The 16,759-nt window shown below is 49.0% G+C and overlaps 1 protein-coding gene across 8 annotated transcripts in view; it reads right to left on the bottom strand.

Annotated features, from left to right (window-relative positions):
- Positions 1-5,619: 5,619 nt before the first annotated feature.
- Positions 5,620-16,759, bottom strand: part of NFIC (nuclear factor I C) — a 144,149-nt gene continuing 133,009 nt past the window's right edge. For all 8 annotated transcript variants that reach the window (XM_036756525.1, XM_036756544.1, XM_036756560.1 and 5 more), the window contains one exon: positions 5,620-16,464. In XM_036756525.1, coding sequence (XP_036612420.1) covers positions 16,447-16,464 — 18 coding nt within the window. In that variant the 3' untranslated portion in view covers positions 5,620-16,446. The remainder of the gene's footprint in view (positions 16,465-16,759) is intronic.

Here is a 16,759-nt window from a genome sequence, read left to right as displayed (position 1 = left end):
AAGGGTAGGATGAGAGAGCAGAGGTTTGTTTTTGGGACCAAGGATCACAGGATCATAGAGTTGGAAAGGTCTTCAGAGGTCATTGAGTCTTGTTTTCCAGATAAGGAAACTGAGGCCCAGAGTAGTAAAGTTACTTACAGGGGAAGGGTCTGTGTCAGGATTCAAACCCAAGTCTTCTTGACTCCAAGTCCAGTACTTTTCCCCAAAAAACACTCTGCCTTGTGGGTGAAGGAGCAGAGGTTGTGTTTTGGGGAGCAGGGGGAAGCAAATGTGGGCTTAGGGGATGGGGATAAGATGAAGGAACCTCTAGAGGCAGATTAGGAGGGACAGGAACAGGATCACAGAATCATAGCTTTAGATCTGGGAGAAACTTTAGAGGCCATCAAGTTGGACTTCATTTTATAGATGGGGAAATAGGCCTACGGAGATTAAGTGACTTATCCAACGTCACTTCACTTGGAACCCAAATCCTCTGACTCCCACATACCTTGATGAGGGGAGGAAGGATGAGATCAGGAACTAGAGGTTTGAATTATTCAATCAATAAACATTTATTAAGCATCTACTATGTGCCATTCACTGTGCTAAGTGAAGGCTTATGGGGGGGGCGGGGATGGGATGAGGAAGCAAAAATGGGTTGGGGGAACAAAGATAGGACGAAGCATAAAAGGTTTCTTTGGGAGGATTGTGATGGAATGAATGATCAGAGGTAAATCTGTGAGAGTTGGGATAAAATGAGAGAGCAGAGGATTGTTTTGAGGGTCATGGATAAGACAGGGGGAACAAAGCTAGGTTTGAGGAGCTAGGAATGGACTCTCATGTCTTTGCTCCCGCAGTCTGGCCCTCTCTCAAGGGGAGAGTTGGTTGCTGCCAAGGGGAAAGTCCTGGCTCCCCTGCTCTTTCCTTCCAGCATCAACAAACCCAGAGGGGACACTGGCTATACCCATATCTGGAACTGCAGCCTTCTGCCCTTGGCCTGAGTCAGCCATTTCCTGAGGGTCACTTTTAGGTCCTGGGATGGACTGGGCAGCGGAATGTAGGAGATTCTTTATACCCTATCCCTTCTGCTGAAGACATAGTTCAGTGTATATCCTCCTGACTGGCCAATCAAGAGCATTGTCCTTCTGTGCAGAGGGAAACGTAGGGCTCAAAGAGCCTCGTGGAGAGCTTTGCATACTATGGGACTGCTAAGACATTCAGACTAGATGTGAGGCCTGAACCTCGCATAAATCTCATGCTTCTCCAATTTGTCCCAGGTCTTGCTCTGTGTTACACTCCTGGGAGCCTTTTCTCCAGAGTCAGGTGGAAGAGCTCCCTGAAGAGGAGGGAAGTTACTGGGATCAGGCTGCATCTTTCTTGTACTTTGCCAGCACAAGGCTGTGTACAGAGGGCCTCAGAAAAATAAAGGGCCCTAGGAATTCAGGGCAAATTCAGTTGGAATTGGTGGTGCAGGCAGGACAACATGCTTTTAGTTGGGTGCAGGTGTGCCAGGCAACCTTTGTGTGGGGGTGGATGGGTGGTGGAAAAAAAAATAGGAGGTAGGGGCTGCAGTGGAGTGGGAGATGAATATGATCTTCATGGTGTCAAGCAGCCCAGAACCAGTATACTGGAAGACCTCCTCAGGAAGGAAGTGCATGTCCTGGATGCTGGTGCCCTGGGGCAAAGCCTTGATCACATCTTTATAGTTTTGGCTCTGAGAATGGGAAGCTTGACTTGACATACCTGGTCACAGGCAAGCAGAAAGTCTTGAGCACAGATGTAGCCACACACACACACACACACACACACACACACACACACGTGCATGCTTACAGAAATAGTCAGAGGCAGAGATAGCCACGATGAGGCACGTAGGGATACAATTACAGACACATATATGGAGGCCAGCCAGACTCCTCAGCCTTCACGACCTGACCCCAAAACTGAGTTTCAAGTCTTATTTCACATTGTACTGCCTTCTAGTCCTCTATGTACCAGCCCCACTGGGGTACTAGATGTTCTCTGACCCTTATGTAAGGTGTTTATTGCCCATGTCAGATCTGTATGTCCATGTGGAATGTTTAAACAGGATACAGACAGGTGGCTTGATGGGAGACAATGATAGCTATCTCTGGAATCTTGCCCACCTCTCCACAAGGAAGACTGTGATGCCTACATTGAAGGAAATAGGAGGGACCATGAGACTAGCCATTTTATTTTCCAGTGTCTAAGAGGGGGATACCAGACTAGATTAACATCTATTTATACCCCCTACCCCCACATGGCTGGTTTAGGGGCACAATTGGTTCAGAACAAAAAATGGCTATCTTGGCTGCTATTTTTTAAGGTGGGAAGGTGCCCCAAGTTTCCACCTGAAGGCTTGACTCCTCCCTAACCATTACTAGTTCCACAAAGACCATCACAAAAGGCAAGTAAACCCATTTATCCAAGCAAATAGCAAAGTGAACTTGGAGAACCTATACAGATTAGAATACAGCAGATAATTCACAAGAGTGAACAAGCTCTTTAGATGGGAATCAAATGAGACATTGTTCAACCAAGAGAAAGCTCCCAAGGGGAGATTGGATGTCCAGTGTCTTTAGGGAGACAAGTTGGAAATCAGGGACGTTTTGAGGAGCAGGCTGTCTTTACAGGTGTGTAAGACAGTCTTTTTCTTTCTCCTGGTGTCAGCCCTGATACCTGTGTCTCTTGAAGGAAGAATGAAGAATGTTTCTTCTCTTGTGCCGACTCTGCATAGGCATGTAGCTTTGTGTAGCTTTCTCCCCACCAATGAGGAGTCTCCAGCCTTGGCTAGAAACCTGGGTTAGAAACCTTGCCTGCTATCTTAGGCCACCATATGCATTTCTCAGACCATCCCATATGCCTGGAATGCCTTCTCTCCTCACTCATCTCTGCCTTTCAGAGACCTCTTCCTTTGAGGAACAACTTGGGTCCCACTTCTTCAGTAAAACCTTGCATGATTCTCCTCATCTTCCCATTCCCCCAGCTTGGTTTTCTCTTCCCCCTTAAATTGTCCCTAGAGCACTTGATCTGGTTCTCTCCTTTGCCCCCATCACACTCTGCCTTGTCTTAGACTTTTATGTGTGTATGCCCTATGTCCCATCCCTCCTTCATCTTCAGTAAAATGTAAGTTTCTTGAGTCAGTCAGCCAATAAGCATTTATTAAGCTCCAAATGCTAAGGATACAGAGAAAAGCAAAGACAGTCCTTACCCTCTAATGGGGTGGGAAGACAACAAACAAACGTATTTGTGAAAACAAGCTACATACGGGATAAATAGGAAATAATTCAGAGAAGGGGGGCATTAGAATTAAGAGGGGTAGGAAAGGATTCTTGTAGAAAGTGAGATTTTAGTTGGGACTTGGAAGAAGCCAGAGAAGTCAGGAGACAGAGAGGAGGAGGAGGGGAGAGCTTTCCAGGCATGGGGGACAGTCCAAGAAAGTGCCTGAACGTCTTGTTTGTGGAACAACCAGAAGGCCAATGTCACTGTACCGAAGAGTATAGTGAGAGAGTAGGGTTCAAGGTGTAGTAAGGGGTAAGGAGACTGGAAGGGTGGGGACAGGGCTAGGTTATGAAGGGCTTTGAATGGCAAACAAAGATTTTGCATTTGATGCTGGAGGCCCGTAGGAAGCCACTGGAGTTTATTTATTGGGGGTGGAGGTTGTGGGGAGAGATGATAGTCAGGTTGTACTTTAGGAAAAAATCATCTTAGGGGCTGAATGGAGGATAGACTGAAGTGGGAGAGGCTTGAGGAAGGCAGAGCCACTAGAAGACTATTGCAATAGTTGTGGGGGGTGGGGCAGAGTGAAGTGATGAGGGCCTGCAGGGGGCAAGGAGAGAAAAGGGCTTATTGGAGATATGTGGCAAAGGTAGGACAAGAGGCATCTTATTTTTATCTTTTTTTCTAACACCTTGAATATACAGTTATCCCTTCCACATTGTGAGGGTTAGGGGCACAGTGCCCCCTTCAATCTGGAAAATCTACGTAAATTTTTTTTGGCCTAAGCTTCATACCAGAGAAGAAATCTGAATTATTATTGTATTAAAAGATAAGATATGTTGGTATTATACAATACTATACATATATTTTATGCATTTCTGAGTTTCTAAACTTTTTCTGTGTCTTCTTCTGGTCTTCACATGTCGTCTGTGGCTTCTGCAAAGCTCCCCCAAAATTTCCATCTAGTTTCTTATGCCGATCTATGATATAGTGAAACAGCAATGGGGAAAGTCGAAATGTGGAAGGGATAAACTGTAATAGGTGCCTGAATCCATACAGGCAGGTACCCAGAGACATGGACACTGGCCACCCCCCCCCCACCCCCCCCACCCCCACACAAAAGAGACATACAGAGACGCACAGGCCGGTACAGATCAGATGGTACAGGCTAAGCAAACTAGAGTATGGCCTGAGAGCTAAGAGTGGTCTTCGCATTTTAAAATCCAGTAAAACTTAGCCTCTTAGCTCACAGGCCATACAAAAACAGGCAGTGGGCCGGCTGGGCTGTAGTTTGCTGTTCCCTGATGTACCAGACATAGCTTTAGACCTGGAGTCAGGCAGACCAGAGTTTCAATCTTGCTTCAGATGCTTACTAGCTGTGTGTCCCTGGGCAAATCACTTAACTTCTCTGTGCCTTAATTTTATCATCTGTAAAATGGGGATAACAGTAGTACCTACCTCCTAGGGTTAGTTGAAATCAAATGAGATCCCATGTGTAAACTTTAAAGTGCTGTATAAGTGCTAGCTGCCATGATCATCATTAACAGTACATTAAGTATCATTGAGACACAGACACAGACACAGACACACACACACACACACACAGACACACACACACACAGACACACACACACACACCCTTGACCGTGGCCAGCCATGTCTTCTGTGGATGGTTTCTGAGCCCGGTCACATGTCTGGGACCGCTGCAGAGAAAAGATTGCCTCAATTCAATAGAATTCAACCAACAGCCCCCAAATCCATTTTCAGACTCCAAACCCAATCCTGGATCCTCTTCTTGCAGAAGCTGCTTTCAGGTTTTTGAAGAATTGTCATGAAGAGGAGAGGTCTGGCCCTAAAGGTACTAGGAGTTGCAGCAGGTGATGGTCGTAAAGAGGAATGAGACGGCGAACATCTGCCATTAGAGCTAGTCTGGAACGGATGTCCTTGAGGTGAGTCTGGACTCCTAACTGGGGATATTATTGGAGGTGGTATTATTGGAGGTGGTATTCCTGGTCTGGTACAAGTAGCATTAGATGGGTTGTTTTCCAAGGTCCTAGTGATTCTTATCCTCATCCTCTTCTCTCTACCTTGTTTCTCTCTCTGTCTCTCTCTTCCTCCCCCTTTTTCTCTCCCTCCCTCCCCCCACTCTCTCTCTCTCTTTCTCTCTGCCTCTCTCTCTCTCTCTCCCTTTCTCTCTCTCTCTCTCTCTCTCTCTCATAAACACACACACACACACACACACACACACACACACACACACTTTAAGTTCCTTCTTCTTCAGGAAGCCTAGGAGAGGGCCAAGACAAAAGTCAGTCACTCAAACAGCCCACTCTGGTTGGTCCCTCCCCTCTTTGGTTCCCTTGACCCCAGTCGAGGAAAGGAGAGTCTGGAGGACACATGTAGAGTTGGAGCATAGCTTGTTTAATGTTTTATACATTTTTTTCTTTTTTTTGGAATATTTTTTCTTTTTTTTGCATAGGGAACAAACCATCGTCACTTTCAATAAATGGTATTTAGGTAGGCGCATCGGCTAGACCGTAAGGGCTGCATCATACAATGTTATAATCAAATAGGGTGTGAGGCGCAGAAGAGGGGGAGGGGAGAGAGGGAAACTGAGGCAGGAGGCAAGGGAACAGGTAGGAGGGAGGGGGAAGGAGGAAGGGCAGAGTTAGATCCCATCCCCCCATCCCAGTCCCAATATGGTGCCCTTGGAATTGGGCAGACTGTGTATGTATTTGTTGATGGGTAGGCCAAGGATAAGAGAGCTCAGTCCTGGGCCTGTGGTGATTTCCAATCTGTTGCATGGTGTGTGTGTGTGTGTGTGTGTGTGTGTGTGTGTGTGTGTGTGTGTGTGTGAGAGAGAGAATCTGTGTGTGAGGGCATTGTGGGATGGGTGCAGTAAGCAAGAAGCAAGAAACAGATTAACTAGTCCCATAATATTGATAAAATATAAAATGGAAAAAGAAATCTTGGAGAAAACAAAACAAACAAAACAAAACACGCACACAAAATAACAACTGAAGAGGACACCGGTAAAGCAAATTCTTTTTTTCTCCCCATTTTGTCGTGTTCCCAGAGAGATGTCTCTGGTATTGGATCTTACTCTATGTAACATCTCTCCTCCCTCTCCCCCCACCCCCTTTCCCCTGTATTTTGTCCTTGAATGATCAAAATGAAAGCTATGGAAACTGTAACAGAAAAGTCTGGGGTTGGGGGGACTGTCCCTCCTGTCTCTTGCCAACTCCTGTCCAAGGCATTGAAGAGAAGTCAGAGAGCCTGGGCTACTCTGTTGAGTCAGGAGCTGGGAAAGGATGAGTCTGGGGTTGGGACCAAGGGTATCTTAAAGCCTTTGGTTTGTTTTGTGGTTTTTTGTTGTTGGTGGTGGTGGTGGTAGTTGGGAGGGGTCATTGGGGCCCAAGTATTTGGGAGGATAGATAGATTTGAGGCCAAAATTTGGGGATCCTTGGAGAGGGTAATGCCAGAACAGGAGACCAAGGGAGCTAGAGACTGGTTTTCTTTAGGAATCACATAGAAGGGTGTGGCCTGGATTGCCCACCTGTTCCCTTGATGGAAAGCTCCCACTACTTATCTCCTTATGCCCCTGCTTCAGTCCAATAAACCCAGGGGCTCACTGGTAAAGCAGAATCTTACCCTTCCTGGAGGACAGCATAGATGGCCTCTGGAGGCCTATGGCTCTGAGTAGAGCATTGCTTTGGGTGGGGGGTGGGGGGGAGAAGTCTTTGATGGACTCAGTGCTTCCCATCCCCTCCCAAGACCCATTTCCTCCAGACTAATTTTGCTCCAGAGTTCCCCCATCTCACTCCAGGCCTAGAATGTGCACTCCACAGGGAAGAACAGATATGGACTCCCATTCTAGCTCCCAGCCAGGGCTGGGATTCTGCCAGGCTGTTTTTGCCACCCTTATGTTCCTAGGCACTGAAAATATGGAATCTACAGCTTCAAAGACCTCCAGACTGAGGAGCGAGTAGCTATACTTAAGTGCTTTAGATCACCCTAGAACCTTGCCCTCACCTGAGTCACAGCATGGTCTTATGCTTTCAGGGTTGAGATATACCCTCTTAAGGAGGCCGATCACCCTCCTTCCCTGCAGCTTCCTAAGCAAGGACTGAGATGGCCAGATGAGAAACACCCCTCAAAGCCAGGCCAGCAGGGACTTGCGAGGCACTGCTTGGGAATAATTGGTTTTTGGTTTGGATGTCAACAGTCCTGCTGCTTTGACTTTTGGTTGGCTTTCCCTCCTTTCTTGTCCCAAAATCTTGTCCCAATCCCTCCCTTGAAAAGAAACAGAAGCCTTCTTATTGTGTGGCTAACTTTAATCATGGATAAATGATGGAGCACCAGAAGGACCTTAATCCAGCCATAATGGAAGGTAGAGAGAAGACTATGGGGGTGGGAGACATATTTTGTGGTGGTGGGGGGGAACTGAGGCTGATAAGAGATTCTAGCAGCCAATCTACCACTTCCCAGATACCTGGTGGGCAGAAGGGGGAAGATGCATGGCATGGTGTGGGAGAGGATACAGACAGGAGGAGATAAAGGTGGGAGGAAGATGTTCATCCCCTCAAAAATGAAGAGCAAAACCAAGGTTCTTGGATGATGTGCCAGTTAGAGAAACTGACCCCTCAAGAGCAGCAATTTATAATCCATATCACAAAAAATTGCGAGTGGATGATAAAGTTTAAAGTACCATCAATGAGGCCTGGGATGGGGGTGGTCAGATGGGGAAGGAGGCAGCTTCGATTTTATCCATTTGAGATACTTCCTAAGGAACACTATTAGAGGACTCTGGAATTTTTTGGTCTAGGTGAATAGGTCTTTGTGGGGCTCACCTCTCTCACTGCACCCTCTACCCCCACCCCAACTCTGGTTCTCTTATCCAACTTGGGGCTGTGGTCACTAAGATAGCCATTGTAGTGCATGAATGCTAGGCCAAGAAAAGCCAAGCTTGAAGGCCAAAGCCATCTGGATTTGGAGGGCCTCTGAGAAGGGTGGAAGTCTTGGGCCTCAGAACACTGGTGTTTGGTGCTAGGTGCTTAGGGAAAGGGTCATATCAGAACTCCATCTCAGAACCTTGAGGAAGAGATTACCATCTCACTTTTTGGGGTGCCCACTGCCTGGTTGCTTAGATTTCTCTCTCCCCTTTGTGCCCCTCCTCTGCTTCTGTATCTGGATGAGTGTGAAGTTCAGGGAAAGGAATAAAGACTCATAATACTTTTATCCCCTGAAAAGTGGGGCCCCTCATCCCCTGATGCCCCTATAAGAAAATCATTTTGAGGGGGGAGGGATGCCCCTTTCTTTCTGTACTCTCTAGGGCTGAGGGAGAGGAGAGGCTAGTCAGAGATTTCCTGGGCCCTCTGCCATTCCTCTGCCCCTTTCCTGGCCTCACTGAATCAAATAGAGCTTGTCTCCCTTCTCCTATCTTGCCTCTGAAGTTTATTTCCTTCCTGGGTGGGAGAGATTGGGGAGAAGGAAGGGGGGGCCAGACTAAACTGCTAAGGAAACAAGGTTAGGAACCACCTTCCCACTCACAAAATAGGGAAATGGAAGAGATTTAGATAGGTCAATGGTGGACATGGACTATGTATATATGTATATATATAGTGGGGAGTGGGGGGCAATTCTCTCAGGAGATGAAGTTAAGGTCAGGACTTGGTTGTCGTACCTTCCTCATCCAGAAGGAGCCCCTGAATTTCAACTAATGCAGGACCAACCCCTTCAGGGCCTGGTTCCCTGGATTTTATCCATTATTGGACCTTTAGGGTGGTCTCTGATGTGGTTCCCTTTGAAACTCTCATAAATGTTGTCACTGAGGGTGCATGAGTACGTGTGTGTGTGTGTGTGTGTGTGTGTGTGTGTGTGTGTGTGTGTGTGTGTGGTCATGCCCTGAAAGGTTTGAAGCTTCTAGGAACCAACAAAGCAGATGAAAAAGCTACCTGGTGGTGGATAGGTTAGTGCAATGAGAACCCTCGATCACTGAACCAGGAAGAGATGAGCCATTTGGTCAGCCAAAGCCATACCAGGTTATGGGTGGAGGTGGCATTCAGAGTTTCATATCTTGGTGAGTGAAGGAAGGATAGGCAGGATGATGGATGCCCTGAAGGCAGATAGATAACCGGTGACCAATGAGATATCTTAAACACAGGGGAACTGGATGGGAGCCTGTATTCCTCTGTTCATGGGGCACATGGGAGTGGGGACCTGGCCAGTGCTGAAGAATGAGCTCCCACATTTCCCTAAGCACCTGGATGGTAGGAGGTGGTGAGAAGTCGAGAACTAGGGAGGATTTGGTCTTTTGATCAAAATCTCCTTTGGTTTTGGGAAGGGTCCATCAGCCTTCAAATCCAGATGCTTATCTACCAAAGGAAGGACATCTTTTCTCATTCCCAACTCAAGATGTCCACAGCCTGAGGAGTGAAATGCACTGACTAAGCACTTACTGCCAGGGCTGCTGACTTGGCACATCCTCTTGTACTCTGGGAGGGCAGAGGGGGTGGTCATGGCAGCTCCTGGCAGGGGACTAGACTTCCTTCACTCAACAACCTCAGTGCCACTCCAGTCTGGATCCTCTTAGCTCTATGTTTTATGTCCACTATGCCTCAAGGCCATTGTTTTTGCATGAGTTTCCATGCAGACAATGGGTTTCCAACCTCTCTTTCCTTTTCCACAGAATTTTAATCAAAAGCTCCTGTTTATTGGCAGGAGAAAGGTCCTCTACAACTAAGAAGAGACTGGGACAGAAAAAGGAGAGAAGAGAAAAGGATGGGGTCATGTATGGCCAGGGGCCTCACTGACAAAAGCCCTGACCTGTGTTTAAGACAGCTGAAAGATGACAGATCTGAGTCTTGAACAGCTGTTGCCTCTCAGGAACTATTTGTGGAATGAGTGAACAGAAGAGGAAGTGTTTGGCTTTGGGAGCTTCTGGCTTGGAGGAACCCTACATACCCTTCCTGAGTTAAGGAACACTGATGTTTCATGAGGTCCAGGCCAAGATGGAGGGAGGGAGCTGGACAAAATGACCTCAGCAAGACCCTTTCTGACTTGACCCTTAGGGTCTCTCCAGGAACCTGCTAGGCCACTTCCTCTGGTTTAGCTAACACAAAGGGGCTTTCTTATTTAACTCGGTCACATTCAACCTGATTCTCAGACATAAACTCCCACAGCTTTCAGATCGGGGAGACAAGATAGCATGGAATTGTCATACCCTTTACCCCCACTGTTCTGGTCTTCAGTGGCACTTTTGAAAGAAGACATGATGGGATGGAAAAGGAAGAGAATTACTGAAATCCAGGATGAACTGGGGGTCTCACTGGGCAGAAATGGGAGCCAGTGGCTCCAATCTTCTGCCTTGCCCAAGAGCCAAAAGCAGGTGTCCAGGGAGGCCCAGGAAGATGATGGCAGGGTGGGAGGTGGGTGGGGGGAAGGTGTGGTGGTGGTGGTGGTGGTGGTGGTGATAAGGAAGGAACCATGGAGCCATCATGAGCAAGAGTCTCAGACCTGTCCAGGCTCCTTAAGACCTGCATGGTGAGCTACAGTTCCATGGTGATCCCTTGTTCTCATTCCTAGGCTCAGCTATCACCCCACTCCCCAAGAATCATAAAAGATGGGGCTATGTGGGCGGGATGATGAGTGGCCCTGACCCAATGATGACATAGGTGATTGCTGGAAGCTGGACCCTGCCCCCGCAAAGAAGAAGAGTACCCTAGAGAAGAGAGGACCAGAAGCTGGAAGGCGGTTCTTTCCCTTAATTTCATAGCTTAGATCACTAAATTCAGCCCTTCACTCCAAACCCTGAACCCCTATAACCAGGGGTGAGGGGTAGGGAAAGTATCAAGGGAGGAGAAACGCAGAACATGCTTTGCTTTGGTCAATTAGAAAAAAAAACACTACACAAAACTGCCCAGAAAAATGAGATGGGACCATCAGCCTCCATTCCAACGCCCTCCCAGATCAAAGCAGCTTCTATAGGACCCTCCTCCTGTCTCTCCCCATGAAGTCACTGAGAGTGGTTAGCCAGCCTAGGAGCAGAGACTAAACAGGTATTGCATATAGAGAGATAGAGAGATAAATATATACTTTTGCCATACTAGATGCATTTGTATTCACAACTGGAAGACATGGAGCAAAGGAGAAGCTGTCAGGACAGGAGCAAAGTCCATCCCCAAATGGCCCACCAAGTGGGGAATGAGGAGAAGGGAAAGGAAGGGCTTTGGCAAAACTTATGTGGGGGTGGGGGAAGGTGTCAGATGAAAGAGACACAAGAATGACCATCTCTCCTGTGTTAAATGATAATTGTAAAACCCTGAGCCCTAAATGGGTGACTCACTTCTTCCTGCCTGCCTAGGAGATGGTCAGAACTATAGAATTTTAGAGCTGAAAGGGATCTATCATCTCTGCTAGTGTAACACCCTGGGAGATAATTGTCCCAGCTAGAGTGCCACCCTAGGAGGCAGTCAGACATGCTAGGGTGACATGCTAGGGGACATATGTTTCAATCAGGGTGATACCATGCTGGAGGCAGCCATCCCAGTTAAAGTAATACCTTGAGGGACAAGTGTTTTTTTTTTTCCCCCAGTTACGGTGACACCTAAGATGACAATCATCCAGTTAGGATGATATGCTATGGGACAGATGTTTCAGTGAGGTTGCCATCCTAGGAGGCAGTTATCCTAGTTAGGGTGACACCTTAGAGGACAGGTATTTTCAGTTAGGCTGACACTCTAAGAGACAGCCACCTCATTTGACGTGACCCCTTAGGAGGTGGCTGTCTGTTTGGGTGACACCCTAGGGGCCAGGTTCCCAGTTAGCATGCTGCTCTGGGACTCAGTTGTTTCTTTTAGGGTCTCAACCCTAGAAGACAATCAACTCGGAGCAGCACCCTAGGAGGTGGCCATCCAGGATGGTAGGAACACAGCCCTCCTCTTCCACGGACAATCCCTTTAGGGCTTGGATGCTAGTTTCCAAATCAAAAACAAAAGGCCTCCTGGACCCTTCAAGCTTAGCTTTGGGCAGATAGCTGAGAAAGGGGCAAGAGCTAGAAAGGCTTTGGGGTGGCCATTACATGAGGAACCCCTCTTTAGGCCCAAGAAATATGAACAGAGATGGACGGAGGTGAGGCCCAAAGAAGGAGCTGAGGAGGGCTGGATGCTGGATGGGTTGGAGTTTTTTGTTTGGTGATTTTTTTTGTTTTGTTTTGTTTTTTACAAATAGAAGTACATCCCCCTTTTCCATTTTTATTTTTTATTTGATTTTATTTTAACTACACGAGCAGAGCATGCAGCTATCTCTGTGCGGTGATACCGTTGAAAGTTAATACTTATTCTTGGAAGGCAAGGCACATCATGTGATAGAAAATTTCGTGCAAATTAGGAAACATGAATTTTTTTTTCACTTTTTTATATAATTTTTTTTTAAAGAGGACGGGGCAGGGGAAGGTGGAGAGGGGGAAAGGTAGAGCCAGTTATAGTCTGCCATGCATTTATCAGCTCCGAGCTGACAGCTTGAGCTAGGTCACACGAGTTCCTGGTTAAGCACCATGCAGTTTTATTAGCTTGGAGTTCTCCCCTTGACCGCCAACTTGCTAGCCCAGCTTGGTTCCGCAAGGTCCCGCCTGGAATGCGGTCCTTCCCCACCCCACCCCTAAAACCCTAGGGAGCTAGGGTTGCCTGTACCGAAGGTTCCAATGCCCACCCCACCCCCAACACAGACATACATACATGTGTACGCGTGTGCACGCACACACACATACACACACACACACACACACACACACTTCACCCATCCACCCCCCAAGAGAGGCTCACTTCAGGTCCCAAAGGCCAACCCCATCCAGTGGCTTGGAGACCTCTTGGGGGTGGGGAGGACAATAGGGTTAAGTGCACAAAGATCGCACCCTCTGCCACTGGGTGACAAAGTTGCCATCAGGGAAGCTCCAGAGGATGAGAAGGATGGCACAGGGTAGGGAGAGGAACTGAGGAGGGAGCTTAGGAAACTCTGGTCTTTCTGTTTTGGATCAACTGGGTTTGCCACGCCTTTGTGCCAGTTTGAGAGGAAAGTATGGTCTCTGGAAGAGGTGGCAGTGGGTGGGTGAGAAGAGAGAAAGAAGGAAAGTGGGATTGGGCCCAAGAGTGAGATTCCCATGGTGGGGAGGAGCCCCTTCGGCTCAGTGCCCCACAGATGGCTCAGACCCCCCCGGAGGGAAAGAAGGGGCCCCTCCGAGACCAGTGGGAAGGAGTTCTAGAGAGGTTAGATGGGTCTCATAGGGCCCAAGGGCACCCCAGAAATGGTAATCCCAGGCATCTCCTCCCTCCCCTGATGACTGGGGGCGGTAGGGTCAGAGGTGAGAGCAGGAGGGAGGCCTAGGGCTGGCTCCCTGAGCTTAGTGTTATCAGAGCGTCTCAACGGAAATGCTTAACAGATTGCCCACCCCAGGCCTGAGCTACTGCTCACTCAGCTGGGGCATATGTTTTTAAGGAGGGAGCAAATGGGAGGGGGTGCCTGGGCACAAGGGCAGTAGGGAAAACCCAGTCAGGGCCAGGGCACTGCCTTCCTTGCCAGTCGTGGTTTGGCAGTCTCTCCCTCTCTGCCAGATCTTGGCCTACTCTGGACCTGGACTACAGGACCTCTCTCCATTCCCCCCTCCCCTCCCTAGTGGGGTTCACCCCAGCTCTTGCAGGGATTAGTCACAGAGTAGGGGACTAAACCAAGTGACCTCTCCCTTTCCAATCTCTCTCATACTCCCAAGAGCCAACAGGGAAGACAAAAGTGCAGTGGGGCAGTTCCCCTTGGCCTGGCCTGGGCTGAGCTGGGGAGAAGGGCAGGCATAGGCATGAGGGGAAGGAGGCATGGAAATGGGAAGGGCATCACTCTTGGTTTTAAGGCACTGGCAGAGGGGGCAGTGGGGAACTGGGGGAAAGGGAGCAGTTTCCCTGACCCCTTTTAGCCCCAATCTCCACTGTCCCAGACGGGCGGTTGGCTGGCAGGGGCAAATGCCCACTCTGTCTTTCAGTCTCCCATCTCTCTGGTTTGGGCTGTGGGTGGAGGTAAGGAGATGAGGGTTTTTGAGACCCAAAGAGATACCTCGTTGAATAGGGAGCAAGGACCATTGGGAAAGGAGGTGTCCCCTTCCTCCTTCCCTAGGGAGAGTCTTTGTATCCCTGGAAATCAGAGAGGCCTGAGGCCCAGACACCAATGGGTGAAAACCAGGGACCCCAGCATCTCTTAGTGGCCCTTGGTGAGGTATCTCAGTGATGGCGCAGAGGGAACCAGCAGGGCCCAGGAAAAGGGGTGGTTCTGAGGAGTTGGCAGGAAGGGAGGTGGAGGTGCCTTGAGTGGGCATGGAGGGCGAAGGGCCATCCAGATCTTGGCTCTAGGCCATCCATGATCACTTGGCGCTGTTGTGAGTTGGGGGTGTGGGAGGGCAGGAGCTGAGGGCAGCGATCCAGGATTCAGGCACTTAATCGCGCACACTCCACAGCCCAGTTAGATAGGGTGGGGAAGGAGATTGGGAGAAAGTTTTTGTCAGAGAGGGTGGGGACCTGTTATTCCCATTCCCAGCCCATAACCTCTCCTCTCTGGGAGGCCTGTCAAGATCCTTAAGGGTAGGACTAAAGTCTTGGGAACAGCAGGTGGGTAAGGGGCATGTCTTATGGTGGCTTCTCCTTCCCTTTCTGTCCTCCAAAAGTGCATCTTTTGCAGCGCGTACAACATCATCCCCAGGGCATTAGGCTTTGGGGCACGGGTTTTGGCGGGCCACCTGTTTCCTTAGTCCCTTCAGTTTCCAGGTCCCAGGCTCCAGGGCACCAAGCTATTGTGGGACTGATTGCATAGACCTTTTCTCCCAAATGGGGTAGGCATGAAGAAAGAAAGAGTCCCAGGCAGATAGAAATACAGAAGTGAGGGGGGTGGTCCAGGACCAAGTTTAAGCCAAATTAGATGTCTCTGTATATGGTGCAGGAAATGGGGAGTTTTCAATGAGTCTTTTGGGGTAAAAGAATTTGGTTGGGGCTCCTTTTTTTAAGCTTAGACCATGCTGAATCCTCTCACCAAGGGGCCCTGTACCACCAAGCCCTGCCCACTCTGTGTAACTCTAACCAACCTTCTGACACTGTCAGTGGCTTCCTCCCTTACCTTAATTCCCCAAACATCTTGGAGAGCCACTTTCTCCCCTGCCACCATTGCCACCCTTACAATGTCTGGAACCACCAGGAGAGACCCTACTGTGCCCATCTCCGCTCCTTACCCCTTCCACAGCACATAGAACATTAGGCCCCATAGGTGTGTCTGCCACTTATGACAAGTACCCTGATCCCCAGGAGGCTGGGGAAGATGGGAGGTTGCTGCTTGACCTCCTTGGCAAATAGCAAGCATCATGGGCACCAGCCTCTTTGGAATGCTGCCATCTGGCCCCAGAATGGGAGTTCAGGGGAAGGGGATATCAGCTGATTTGTCTGCAGTCAGGGCACATGGGTAGGAAGAGAATGCACCTGGTACAGTTCCTTTACCTCAAGATGCCCCTCCGTGGTGGGCCTTAGGGATATGCTCACCTCTCTCTGGTTAACGAGTCTGGACAGTGGGTCTGGGAGCTAACCCAAAGCACAATTTTGTTTGTTTTTTTAATCTGCTCATCCCTGGGCAGAGGGATGGCCGCTGGTGCCAATGGGAACTGCCCTCAGCCTGCCCAATGCCAACAGGAGCAAGCAGCCATCTGTCCTGGGAGCAGGCATGGGAGCATGGGTCAGGGTGGGGGGACAGGCTGGGCATCCGGTCCTTTCTTCAGTTGTGGCAGGTGGAGAGGAGATGAATAAATTAGAAAGACACCGTTTTGCATAGGCTGCCCCCCGGGGCCCTACGTCTCTGGGCAGTGCCCGTTGGACGCAAGGGGCCTGTCCCTTGGCCGGGGTGTCTGTCGCTGGGGGACTAGGCGACGATGTTCCTGACTGCCAGGCGCGGAACCTCACTCGCTCTTCGGAGAGAGTCTCTGACTTTTCTGTCTTACCTCTTGTTTTCATCTTTGTTTTTTGTTTGTCTCTTTTTGTTGTGTTTTTGTTTGTTTGTTTTTTTTTGTCGGGTTGGATGTTGGCGGGGGTGGCTGGGAGGACGTCCTCACTCGCACTAGCTCTCCACCGAAAACGTGGGCCGGGGGGCTGCCTTTCTCCCCCCGGGATAGCCCCGAGACACAGGAGAAGGGACATGTGGGGAGAACCTTGTTTATCCCAGATACCAGGACTGGAGGAGAGAGAGAGAAAAAAAGAGAGATAGAATGAAGTAAGGCTGTCTGCAGAGTAACTGCTGACATTCCTTCATACCCACACCTGCATCTTTGCCTCCTTCCTCTCCTCAAGTTCTCACCTGCCATCTCCCTCCCCTGTCTTCTGATGGCCCCACATTTGCGTTCCCTCCTATTTGCTTCCCACTTTCAGCTCTGACTCTGCCACTGATTCACTGTGTGACCTTGAGTAAGCCACTTCTTTTGCATCTAAGTTTACCATCTACAAAATAAGAAGTTAGACTAGATGACTTC

Source organism: Trichosurus vulpecula, chromosome 1, assembly GCF_011100635.1.
Source record: "Trichosurus vulpecula isolate mTriVul1 chromosome 1, mTriVul1.pri, whole genome shotgun sequence".
Lineage (NCBI taxonomy): Eukaryota > Metazoa > Chordata > Mammalia > Diprotodontia > Phalangeridae > Trichosurus > Trichosurus vulpecula.
Note: the sequence above shows the minus strand (reverse complement) of the source record. Positions and strands in the feature narration are given on the sequence as shown.